Raw genomic sequence first — 13109 nt, 5'->3', positions numbered from 1 at the left:
TAGTGACTGGTTGGTTGAGTCAGGATTGGCTCAAATAGGCAAGTCACTACGAATCATTTGGAATTTCCATTGAATATGAAACCATTTACCATCCTTGCCCTACAATTCAAAACCACTTTCTGAACTGTCAGGTTTTTATCATGCAAGCCCACTCAAGAAAACAGAAATCACAACAGGCATTATAACACAAAAAGTTGTTAGGCTATTAGCGGCCTGAAAAGGAAAAAGTAAAACACTAACACAGATTTTATTAAAAAAAAGTTTAGGAAGCAGCTAGCACATCTAAGGGAAGAAAGTGAGAATATGAAAACCTAAAACTTTGAGGAAGACTACCCATGGAGCTTGAACCCATATAGATCGCTTAACACAATGTGCTGCCCAACTGCTTATCATACCATGAAAGCTTGGTGGGACTCAGCCCTTTTAACAAAGGGGCACAGTCAGTTGGTGTTGGTATATCTAAGGGAAGGGGATGAAGCTGGATAAAACTGCTGCTACTAATGTGTAGAAATGTGTGTGGCTGGTGTGATGAAGGAAATGAGAAAAGAGGGAAGGCATCTCCCTCTAGTGGCTTGTTGGCAGAACCTAACAAAAAGCCAACTACTCAACATTAAAGAAGTGTGGTTAATAGGATCCAAGTCCCGGGATCACACAGCAGAGTAAGAACAAGAGATTGGGGACTGAGCCAGCAGCTTACTGACCAAACAAAACATATGCTAAATAAATAACTCCAAACAAAACATATGGATAATTCCTGCTCATGATTTTATTGATATCAGGAATATTGAACAGATGCTAGATGCTAGATCTTGATCCAGCTCTACCACAAACTAGCAAGTAGCATGAAGAAGCCTCATCAAGTTGCTTACTGTAAAGGTATTTCATTTTTCTTGCTTCAGGACTTTCTAAGGAGACCATTAAAAAAGTGGGATTTCTATCCAAATATACATTGTTAGCACAAGTATAAATATTAAAAGGTAGGCACTAAGCCAAAAAGCAAAATCAATACATTCTATATACAAATTATTAAAATATGTAGAGAAATACAAAACTTTGCTAATAACACTTGGTTAATCTCATGATTATCTAATTTGGACTTTGATAGCAAGCCAATAAACGGTACTTTTATTCTTAAAAATAAGGCCATACCTATAATTATTCAAACTGTCTCAAATGCATTGTATTTTAACCTAATCATAGGCGATTCTCAGTGGTTCATTTTCATCTGGTGCCTAGATTTACTCAATCATTCAACCATGATATAACCTGTATATAAATGTATGGCTCACTATATTTAGAAAACTAACTGAAAGTAGACTGTTCCTTGGAACTGGTAAAAAATAAATTTCAAACATTTATGTATTATAAGTATGTAATGTAGATATATGTGAAATATGACCTTGTCCTAAGAAAAAAGGTCAAATATGAATAAAAATTGTGATTGAAAAGAACATTACCCACATATTTGGGAAAGAAACTAGAGAAAGAATTTATATGATACATACTAATTAATGGTGGGAAATAAGAAATCTTTGGTTCTTTGGATTAAGTTTTGCTCTAATTTTGGAGTATTAAAAATATTTCACATGTGAACATAAAGTGGAAAACCCCAAAACTTATTATAAATTGAGTTGAGTAATGCAAGCATTTACACAGCAGGATTTAAAAAAATTCATAAAGTGGCAATTATTAGGAGTTTCTGACCTTTAACACTCTTCAGAATGACCTAGAAAACCTGTAAAAATAGACTGCTGAGCACCATACCCAGAGTTTCTCAGTCAGTCTCAGTAAGTACCTTAGAATTACTTCCCAGGTGATGCTAACATTGCTAGCTTGCTCACACTCTATTCTGAGTAAGAGAGAATAGAATGTCACATATTAGTACCTTCAAAATAAAGACAGTATCTTGGAGAGTTTTGCAACCTAAAAACGTTCACTGAATTCTCTTAAAGTCCTCAATATGAACTGTGAAAAGATTTCTGAATAATTACTATTACAAAACACAAGGAATTGAAGTGTACTTATTATTACCATTATGAAAGCCCCTACTAGGAGTGGTAGTTATTTTTAAGTTGGTGGGACAGATTTCTTAGGCATTCTCTGAAGGCAACCTATCTATCAGTCATGACTATTGGTTTGTATATCATACAAATGGAATGCAGAACATTCCATAATCTAAATGCAGTTAAAACAGTTCAACCATAATGACAAGAAAGAACACGTAATTCTTAGATGTCTAAATGCTTATACCACTTTTTGGTAACATCTTCAAATATAATAATATTTGGAAAATAGGGGTCACCAAAGAAAATATTAAGACACTTATTGCCACAATTAAGTATTGTCAAATGCTTGCAAGTACATTCAAATTTTTTTCACAACAACTTATAAGAACATTTACAAGTGAGTAATAAATATATTAAATTTTATTAAGTTAGTATAATTTCTATAATGGTTAGTATATAACAGTCACAACTGATGTTCTTTTTTCTTTAAGTTTTTATAATCAGTGTATGGTCGGCATGCAATACTCAGCTCTTCTTTTGTACATCCTTTAAGGCAACATTTTTCTGAGTATCCTCTGCGTTTTCTTTGGGGATGATCACCCCAAAACAAATCCCTTGAGGTTTTGATTTTGTCTGCATTTTTCTTTCGAAATTTTCCAAGCTTAGGAATATGTGGATTGATATCTTGTAGTGAGTGAAGTTTTCTTGTTTTATCAGGTAGCAAGTTGGCCTTTTTATGCTGGTACTCATGCAGTAACTGCATTTCCCCACTGTTTATTGCTTCTTCCCGAGAGGCAGATGTAAAGACTGTGAAGAGGCAAGAAAAAAATCTTCTTTATTAAAACCTTCCTTTAGCTGAAAGTGTAATCATGACACTGGAATACTAAATCAGTTAATTATTAAGAACTAAGTAATAACATTTTAAATAAAAGGTATTTAAAAGCAGTACATATTTTTAACTAAAATACCAATAGTTATAGGTTTAGATGCCAACAATTTTTTTTATTGAGGTATTCATATACCATAAATTTCAGTATTTTGAAGTGTACAATTCCAATCCCTGGCAACCACTAATTTACTTTCTACTTCTATGGCTTTGACTATTATGCATGTGAAATCATACCATATGTGGCCTTTTGTGTCAGCTTTCTTTCCCTTAGCATAAGGTCTTCAAAGTTCAGTCTTGTTATAGCATATATCAGCACTTTATTCCTTTTATCACAGATTAACTTTCCATTATATGATTATACCACATATTATTTACCTGTTTATCAGATGAGTAATTTGTCCAAATGGCTTTAGATACCATCTTAAACAGCATCAGACATGCTTAGAGAGGTAGATTTACCTACTTTTCAAGAACAGTAAATTTTAGTCAAATGCAAATATTGCAGGAAAATAGCAAAAGCTGCCAATTTCATATGTATTATGTATACTATTCCAAAACTAGATAACAATCTGAGAGTTTAAAAAAATCTTATAAACCCATTTTCTTACAAATATCTCTTTGACCGTCCTAAATAAGAAATTAATTGAATCAATGAACATATTTTACAAGTATATTAAGAAAGGTTTATCCCAGAAATGCAAGGATAGACTAATCTATCAACACACTTTATCACATTAATTAAATTCTCATCTTCCTTACAGCTAATTTTTCTTACTGCTCTCTGAGAAAATAGAAGGAAACAAAAAAGAACTTGCATTTACTCCCTTCAGCATCTTAAACCCACCCTAATCAGAATTTTGTTCCATCACTCCACCAAAACTTTTCTTATTGAGGTCATGATAACCTTTAAACACAATAGACAATTCTCATCTTATTTGACTTATCAAAAATATGCTTTCCTAATACACTTTCTTTCTTGGGTCCCATGACACCAAATTTTCTCTTCTTCCTATCTGTTAGTCACTTGTCTCCATCCTTTACAAGTACTGCCTCTTCTACCTTTCAATGTTGGTTGTCTCCCAGGGCCCAGTCCTTGTTTCTCTTTTCTATCTCTACTTTCTGGGGGATTTTCCTTCCAAACTCTAAATTCTTATATCCAACTTCCTACTCAACACCTCCATTTTGTCATCTCAAATATAACATGTTTAAAATTCAGTGTGAACATTTTAAACTCAACGTGTCAAAAACAGAACCACTGGTAATCTTCCAAACTTGTTCCACTTAGGGTCTTTTTTCTCTCAATTGGTCATAATCCTCTTTCTCCAGATAGTCCAAGCAAAAACTTTTGAATCATGTTTTTTTAATATATGGGCATCATTCCTGATTTCTCTCTTTTCTCAGCACTCATATAAAATCTGCCCAAATACATCTAGAATATAACAATTTTCACCTCAGTGCTACAACCCGTATCTAACCACTATCAGTTTTCTAATATGCGCCCTAACAGGTATCTGCTTCTATTCTAGCCAGAGTGAGTCTTTTTTACATATTAATGGTGTCACTACTCAAAAATCTGTAATGACCCCCAGTATTACTCAGAGTAAAAGCAAAAGCTCGTATAATGGTATAAAATACCCTAGATTCCTGAAACCTCTCTGACCTGATCTACTACTTACCTCTCACTGGCCTTACACCATGTTGGCCTCCTTGCTATCCCCTATAGGCACTCGAGTATGTTTGCTGTGCTCTTTTCTTTACCTAAATATTCTTTCCCCAGATATCTACCGGCTAATTCCTTTATCTCCTCCTTTCTGAAATCTCACCTTTTCAATCAAACCTACCTTGACCATACTATTTAATACTGTACTCCACCTTTCAACATCCTGAACTTACCTGATCTCTTATACTGTTTCACTTTTCCCTACTGTATAGCTCTTATTACCTTCTCATATTTACTTATTTATTGTTTATTACTTATGCAAGTTCTGTGAGGCTTATGCATAGTTCCATGAAACCAGGGATCTTTGTTTTACTCACTGATATACCCATCCCAAGGGTCCAGACCACTATCTGGCCCTTAACAGGTACCCAATAAATAAATTAAAAGAAAAATCATGATTATGTGAAAGGATGCCCTCACAAAAGCCTTACTTACAATGATTCAACCCTACTTATAATGATTAAAAAATGCCTTTTCGCAATCTTCCTTATTTTAGCATAGACTATATAGCATGAACCTAAATATTATACCTAATGGAGGCATTTACAAGAGCCCTCTTTAAGTTAGCAGCAAAACTAGACCATTATCACTATTTAACGGCCACTGAGAGTACCTGCCCAATGCTATGGGGGTGGGGAGGAACACAGGTGTAAAGATTAGAAAGAAAGTGACAAAACTATCATTTGCAAATGATAGAAAAATTTATAGATATAAATTATTGGAACAAGGTAGTTCAACGTAATAGATAAAAATCAAGCTATAAAAATCAGCTGCATGTTTCTAACCAACAATTGCAAACTAGAAAATAAAATTAGCAAGTTTTTATAACAGTAACAACAGAAGAGTATTAGGCATTCACTTAACCAACCATACAGAAAGTCTCCATGGAGAAAACTTTAAAATTCGAATGGTAGAATTCAAAGACAATCATGCTTTTGGTTGGGATGTGTAGGGTAAATGGTTTTCAGGCTTTTCTGCCCTCCTACCATTAGGATTGCCCTGCCAGATGGGCACCTGCAGTTGTTACATTGTTGCAAGCCATCTTGTTTCCTTCTGTGGGCCATAGGAGAGTATTGAGATAGTCAGGAGAGAACCAGAGGCAGCAGGAGAAGCAGGAGAGAGACAGGGAGAAAGAACTCCAGAGAAGCCCAGAGTGAAGACTTGGTCAGGCCTGGAGGCCTCCTGGGCCCCCCAGCACCTTGCCTGCTGTGTACCTGGTTGCTGCAGTACATGTAAATGCTCAATAAAAGCCTGAGAAACCCACCAAGGGCTCCAGGAAGCTCCTTTACCGGGTCTGCTGGAATCTTAGAAAACCTGCTCCGTGCCCGTCCTGCCCCTACCGATCACTTTACGTTGTAAAGATATAAATTTTCTTCAAATTAATCTCTATCCCATGCATCCCAATTACAATTACAGATGGGTTTTTTAAAAAGAAATTCAGTAACCTTATTTCAAATATACATGAAATAAAGGTTGACTGAAAAATATGCTGGTTACCAGAGGGGAAGGAGTTGAAGGGCAGAGCCTTTGGTAGAGGAGTCAATTTAAACACTGTGATGACACTAGAACTTTGTAGGTGAATGAAGCTGATACACTTACCAGGTATGAAGTTGCATTCCTGAAATTACGTAGTTTTGTGAGTGAATAAATAAATGAATAAAATTTGATTTAAGAAAAAGTAAAGTTTGAGAATTAGTTTAGTCACTCTTGAGAGAATAAAAATAGACACCGGAGACTTACTCTCCAAATAAATGACATTCTAGAGAGTAGTAGTATTAAAAATATTGCACTTTCACACAATAAGTTTAAACAGGTCAAACAAAAAGGTCAAACAAAAAGAACAATTAAATAGGAAGTCAAAGGGGGAAACAGATTGTTTAGTAGATGGTACTCAGAAAACTAAGTCATTATGTAGTGAAAAATGAGATTAAGAAAACAAACATTGTATCCCTAGCCAGAACAGAAAAATGGACCTCAGAAGAATTAATAACCTAATGTAAAAATTAACACTATCAAGTTAACAGAGGGACAGAAGTGGATCTAGATTTTTAATAAGTATTATAAATCAACAGGAAAATGACAATTCCAGTCAAAAATGGGCAAAATCTATAAACATGAAGCATTCAGACAAAGAAACCCAGAGGCTAATATGCATATGAAGAAGTGCTTAATTTCAGAGCAAGTTAACACAAACATGTTATGCCTCTCACAATGGAAAATGTTAAAATATGTATAAGGCTAATTACTGGCATGGATATGAGACCACAGGAACCTTCCTGCACTGTAGGTACAACTATAAATTGGTACTGCAAAGCAATCTGATACATCTCAAATTAAGCACACATATGTATTATGCTACAGCAACTAGGTGTGTATATATATATATCTCCCAGAGATATGGCCACACAGGTCCACAAGGAGATACATACAATGATGTTCAATGCAGTGTTATTTATAGTGGCACGGAGTAGAAGGCTATGTAAATTCAGTGTTTGTCACTAAAATGCAACAGTTCAATGCAATGGACTAAATGTTCACATAGCAACAATAGGATCTTGATATAAAAGTACTTTTTAGATGTGTTTTAATATAAAGTACAGAAAATACTGCACAATTTGCAAAATAAAATATAAATAAAAATATAAACACATTAGAATGGCTGCATATGGAAGGGAGAGAATGAGAGTGGACAAGAAGATATGTGAAGACAGGCTATCCTCTAACATGCTGTATTACTATGCTTATTGTCCACCCTCACTATTATGTAAGCTTACAAGCATAGGGGCCTCCTCAATAAAACTGTTCACTTTTTTTTTTTAAATAATAAATTTTATTTTTATATTCCCCATACAATTGCAGCCCCCCCATTCTGACCCCAATCCCTCCCCTCCCGCCCCCGCCCCCCAAAAAGTGTCTCTGGTTCATAGTTTTTTGTTGATTTTGATTTTCACTTTCTTATAGTTATTCATTTTCCTGGTCCCTTATTTAAGTTTTCTAGATTCCTGCTATGAGTGAGACCATCCGGTATTTTTCTTTTTCTTTTTGGCTTATTTCGCTGAGCATGATCCCTTCCAGCGCCATCCATGTTGCTGCAAATTGCATGTGTTTATCTTTTTTGAATGTTGAATAATATTCCATGGTATATATGTACCACATCTTCTTGATCCAGTCATCTATTTTTGGGCATTTGGGTTGTTTCCAAAGCTTAGCTATTGTAAACAGTGCTGCTATAAACATAGGGGTGCAGGTGTTCTTTGGAATTGATGTTTCTGTGTCCGTTAGGTAAATACCTAGGAGTGGAATTGCTGGATCATATGGAAGCTCTATGTTTAGTAGGCCCAGAAATCTCCACACAGCTCTCCATAGTGGTTGGACCAGTTTGCACTCCCACCAACAGTGCAGGAGAGTTCCTTTTTCTCCACACCCTCGCCAACATTTGTTGTTGCTAGTTTTTTTAATATGTGCCATTCTCACTGGTGTAAGATGGTATCTCATGGTAGTTTTGATTTGCATTTCCCTGATGACAAGTGATGTTGAACATTTTTTCATATGCCTGTGGGCCATTTGCATTTCCTCTTCAGAGAAGTTTCTTTTTAGTTCTTCTGCCCATTTTTCGACTGGATTATTTTCTTTGTTTTTGTTGAGTCTCATCAGCTCTTTGCAGATTTTTGTGATCAGGCCTTTATCATTAGTGTTGGGTGCAAAAATGTTCTCCCAGTTGGTGGGGTTTCTCTTTGTTTTTGTTATTGTCTCTTTTGCTGTGCAGAAGCTCTTTAATTTGATGTAGTCCCAGCTGTTTATCTTTGCCTTCACTATCACTGCTTTGGGTGATGTGTCTGTAAAGATGTCTTTGATGTGCAAATCACGTAGTGTTTCGCCTATATTTCCTTCTATATATTTTATGGTTTCAGGTCTTATGTCTAGTTCTTTAATCCATTTTGAGTTGATTTTTGTGTATGGTGTGAGGTAGTGGTCAAGCTTCATTCTTTTGCATGTAGCCACCCAGTTTTCCCAGCACCATTTATTGAACAAACTCTCTTTGCTCCAATGCATAGTCTTTGCTCCTTTGTCAAAGATTAGTTGACCATAAATCTGTGGGTTTATTTCTGGATTTTCTATTCGATTCCATTGGTCTGTATGTCTGTTCTTGTTCCAGTACCATGCAGTTTTGATGATTATGGCTTTGTAGTATAGTTTGAAGTCTGGGAGTGTGATGCCTCCATTCCCTTCTTTTTTTTTCAGGAGAGCTTTGGCTATTCGGGGTTTTTTGTGATTCCATATGAATTTCATCAATAATTGTTCTATTTCTTTGAAGAATGCCATTGAGATTTTGATTGGAATAGCATTGAATCTGTATATTGCTTTTGGTAGGATGGCCATTTTAATAATGTTTATTCTTCCAATCCATGAGCAGGGGATGTCTTTCCATTTCTTTGTGTCTTCTTCTATTTCTTTTAACAAAACTGTTCACTTTTATATCCCAAGCACCAAGAACACCTAGCACATAACAGGCATTCAATCTGATTAACAAATTAAAAGCAGAGTCCTGCCTGACCCAGTTGTGACACTAATATGTGAAAACATGAATAGAGGAATGAATACCAAGTATAGAGGATATGGCCAAAGTAATTAGAATAGGGGTTATGGATTATAAAAAGCTGGTGATGAAACATTAATAGTTTTACCTGGAAGATAGCTGGCTATTCAGTCATAATGCAGAAATATGTCAATTTCATGTGTCATATTCTGGGGTTAGTCATCAAAACAGGGCTTACACTTTCAGGATCCACTAACAAGAAGCACACAGTCTCAGATTCAAGTTATGCAAGGGTGGTTTGGTCTGGAAAAAAGTGGTTTTGAGTATTGCTGTATTAAATTATCATTTTTGTGTGTGTCAGACTCAAATAGATACACTATTCATCAGAATATTAAAACTGTTAGTAAGTGATTTGATCTAACAGAGAAATATGTCCTGCTGGTATAAGAAATAAAAGTTGATCATTTTTTTGACCACATTCATATATATAAAAGAATGGCCTAATTATATAGTCTATGTTGGAATTCTAGGTTGGAAACATACTATTATTTCTAAATTATCCACTGGAAAATCCACAGGAAATTCACAGAAATTAGATGCCATCTTCCCTTACTGATTGATAAATATTTTATAATAACAAATTATATTGATAATGAGTGTTTCCTTCTTCCACAAATTTCAAAACAACTATGGCTTTATCTCCACATATTTCCACTTCAGAAAACTGTCCTTTACATAATAATGTTTAATAGGCATGGCGATTTGAAATATTGTTGGATACATTTTTATTTCCTACAAATCTTGTTTCATTGTAGGTCCCTCCTCATTGGATTAATGACATTTGTTCAGGAGAGCAAGAAAAAGACCTGAAATAGAGGGGTCATTAGTCAGCTCTGAGTTTTAAAGTTGACTTTCGTATTATTGAAAAAATAGTCTCCAGAGAAGGCATTGTTGAGAAAATGAATTTCAAGTTCTTTTACAATAAACTCAGGCTTGGATCGCTGAAGGTAAAATTTTGACAATATATAAATAGGCAGAGAGAGCACAGTAGTTGATGTAAGAGAAATGCTCACCCAACATGCAGTAGTGGCAGTTGTGGACAAAAAGAGTAAGGAGAGATGGGTTAATTACCCATAAAGCATCATCAAACCACCAGCAACCTGGGAGCTTATGGAAATTCTGTCAGGCCCCATCCCTGAGTCAGAATGTGTGCATTAACAGTATTCCCCAGTGATCCATAAATGCATGAAAATTGTGAGAATCACTGAACTAAAAACAAGTGGAAGACTTGGGGAGAGACACTCCCTCCATTGTAATAGCAGGATAAAGCAAGTTATATGTAGGTAGGTTTGATGGTAGAAAATTATCAAGATTCAGCCCGGTGGCTCCACTGTGCCTGTATTTAGATATTTCGTGCCCTTAGCATTAAGTTCTAAGTTCCAGCCATGCATTCATTTAAAAAGAAGTTAAGGAGTGCCTACACTGTACTAGGCCTGGTTTTAGTTTGTTTCAGTCATCTATGTTAGAGCCTCTTTTTGGCATAGGCTACTCCTTTCCTTAATTTCAGAAACCTTGACTTTTGCGAAAGTTGTCCAAATCAAATCAACTAGAGTACTTTAAAAGGCATTTCAAAGAGGGCCTCCCTGTTGGCGCAGCAGTTAAGCACTGGGTTGCAAAGCTGCCTGCAGCCTCTGCAGTGCTGGTTCAATCCCCGGCTACTAGAGGAGGGTCCCACATGGCGTGCAGACCTCTCCTGCCGCCCACTGCTCCCCTCAGCAGTGTACTTCGGTCCTTCTGCCTGCTCTGCTCCCCGCTCTGGCTCTGGTGAATTCTCTCACCCTCCCGCGCTTCTGACTGTACCCAGTGCTTGTATAAATAAATCTAAAAAAATTTTTTTAAAAAAGGCATTTCAAAGATATAGACAACCTATAAAACAAGCACAAATCATAGGGTAACTAACGTGTTGGTCACAAAATAAAAACATATTTGGAAGATAACCATGGAGCTGAAGCATCAATCTTCTTCCCAAAGACTGCCTAAAAGCATTAAATATAAGCGCTATAGATATTAAGCACATACATTAGATAGTCCCTATCATATGGTATGATACATATACATACACTTAGATCTGGTGAATTTGGTGTAATGCTCAGTTGCTGGAAGTCTTGAAATTCTCAATAATTTTTTTTTTTAAGATTTATTTATTTTTATACAAGAACCAGGGTACAGGTCAGATGCACGGGAAGGTGAGAGGATTCACTGGAGACAAAGTGGGGAACAGAACAGGGAGACTGACGAAATACACTGCTGAGGGGAGCAGCAGGCAAGACAGGAAAGGTCTGCTTTGCCATATGAGATTCTTGCCGGGCCGCCGGGATCGAACCGGCGCTGCAGAAGCTGCGGACACCTTCACAGTGCGGCGCTCGACTGCCTGCGCCACCAGGGAGGCCCTCTCAATAATTTTACCTTGAACCTGTAAAGTGTTAAGCAGTCTTTTAAGTGAAGCCTGACATGACAATGGACCAGGTGTTTGAGCAGAGAAAGGAAAAAATGTTTTATATTTTAGTACCTTTAGTTTCCCTGTCCTGCCTTTTGAACAGGGAGGCTGCATTTTTATTTTGCACTGGGCCAGGCTGATCCTGTAGTCTGCCCTGATGATAGTCAAACAAGAACTATGTGTTAAATACTGTGTGTGGAGTGAGCGGCTCTGAAGGGTTAGTGATGACTTTCCAGGTAAACCATACCTAAGTTAGGCTTTGATGGACAAAATGGGGTTTGCCTCAAGGAAGGGGAAACTAGGGGAAAAGCAGCATTTTAAAATGTGTATACCTTTATATGCACACATTTCCACAAAGTAAAAAAGAAAAGCTTCACAGAGTTTTTCAGTATCTTCAACATAGAGGTTTATGCTATTTTTAGTTTACCTGTTTATTAGGCCTAAGTCCCATTTGCTGGGGAAGCTTACCGTTGGACAGGGCAGACTTGGACACAAGAAATGTACAGAGATTGGGGCCTCCCTGTGGCGCAACGGGTTAAGACACAACCTATGAAGCTGGCCGCAGTCTCTGCAGCGCAAGTTCCATCCCTGGCCGGCCAGGGAGCAACCCTCATAGCACAGCAGACCTCTCCTGACTTGTCTGCTGCGCCCCCCAGCAGTGTACTTCAGTCAATCTGCCTGTTCTGTTCCCCACTCTGTCTCTGGTGAATCCTCTCACCTCCCCCCCCCCACACCTCTGGCCTGTACCCCAGCTCTTGTATGCATAAATAAATAAATAAATCTTTTTAAAAAGAAAGAAATGTACACAGATTAACAAACGCGCCTTTGGTTTAGATTGTTACCTGGATTTGTGCCTCTTCCCCAGGCCTGGAAAGTGGTTTGGGAGCTTTGGAACTGGTCAGGGATGAAGGCTTCAACGTTAGAGGCGTGGGAAAGTAGCCGTCTGTGAGGGGGTTCCTCCCCAAAATGGCTCCAGTTAGTATTGCCACAGAGTTTTACTATTTCTTTCAGCAGGTGCCTGCCACACATCTTCCGGGCTTTGTCGCTGGTGCTCAGCTCAAGGGAGAACCAAAGACCCAGGAGCCCCACCCACAGAAGACTCAAGCAGAGGGGACCCCGCATCCCTGAGCTCCCCGGTCAAGGCCCACACGCGCCCCAACTAACTGCCCCCCTACAACGTCAGCCGCGCCTGCGCCCACACTCGCCCTCGAGCTGCGCCCGCCCAGGTGGTGGGCGTCCTCATGAGAACCCAAGGTGGGGCGTGTGCGGCCCGCGAACCTCGGCTTCCGGCACTCCCAGGCTTCGCGCATCACCTTAGGCTGCAGGTAGGAGGCGCTCCTTCGAATGAGTCATTTTTTTCTTGGTTGGCTTCCTTTCTGAAAGGACTCCTCAAATGAAAAGTGGGGCTCCCCATCACCGTTACAGCAACAAAAGATGTAGCTCCTGCTAGTCACATTTCC

At 37.8% G+C, this 13109-nt stretch overlaps 1 protein-coding gene across 1 annotated transcript; it reads right to left on the bottom strand.

Moving 5' to 3' along the window:
• Positions 1-839: 839 nt before the first annotated feature.
• Positions 840-12820, bottom strand: INSL6 (insulin like 6). Its single transcript, XM_037494413.2, has 2 exons — positions 12492-12820; positions 840-2813 (listed from the first exon to the last, which is right to left on the bottom strand). The coding sequence occupies exons 1-2, from the start codon at positions 12769-12771 to the stop codon at positions 2470-2472; spliced, it is 624 nt and encodes a 207-aa protein (XP_037350310.1). The 5' UTR covers positions 12772-12820; the 3' UTR covers positions 840-2469.
• Between the last annotated feature and the right edge of the window lie 289 nt (positions 12821-13109).

The sequence above is a fragment of the Talpa occidentalis genome, unplaced genomic scaffold, assembly GCF_014898055.3.
Source record: "Talpa occidentalis isolate TD23 unplaced genomic scaffold, MPIMG_talOcc4v2.1 talOcc4.7, whole genome shotgun sequence".
Classification (NCBI taxonomy): Eukaryota; Metazoa; Chordata; class Mammalia; order Eulipotyphla; family Talpidae; genus Talpa; species Talpa occidentalis.
The sequence above is the reverse complement of the archived record's forward strand: the minus strand, read 5'-3'. Positions and strand labels throughout refer to the sequence as shown.

Coding starts and splice junctions, on each gene's coding strand:
- INSL6 (XM_037494413.2), bottom strand. CDS start 12,771: ATGCGGGGTCCCCTCTGCTTGAGTCTTCTGTGGGTGGGGCTCCTGGGT. Junction 2,814..12,491: donor GGGAAGAGGCACAAATCCAG/GTAACAATCTAA, acceptor GCCTCTTCACAG/TCTTTACATCTGCCTCTCGG.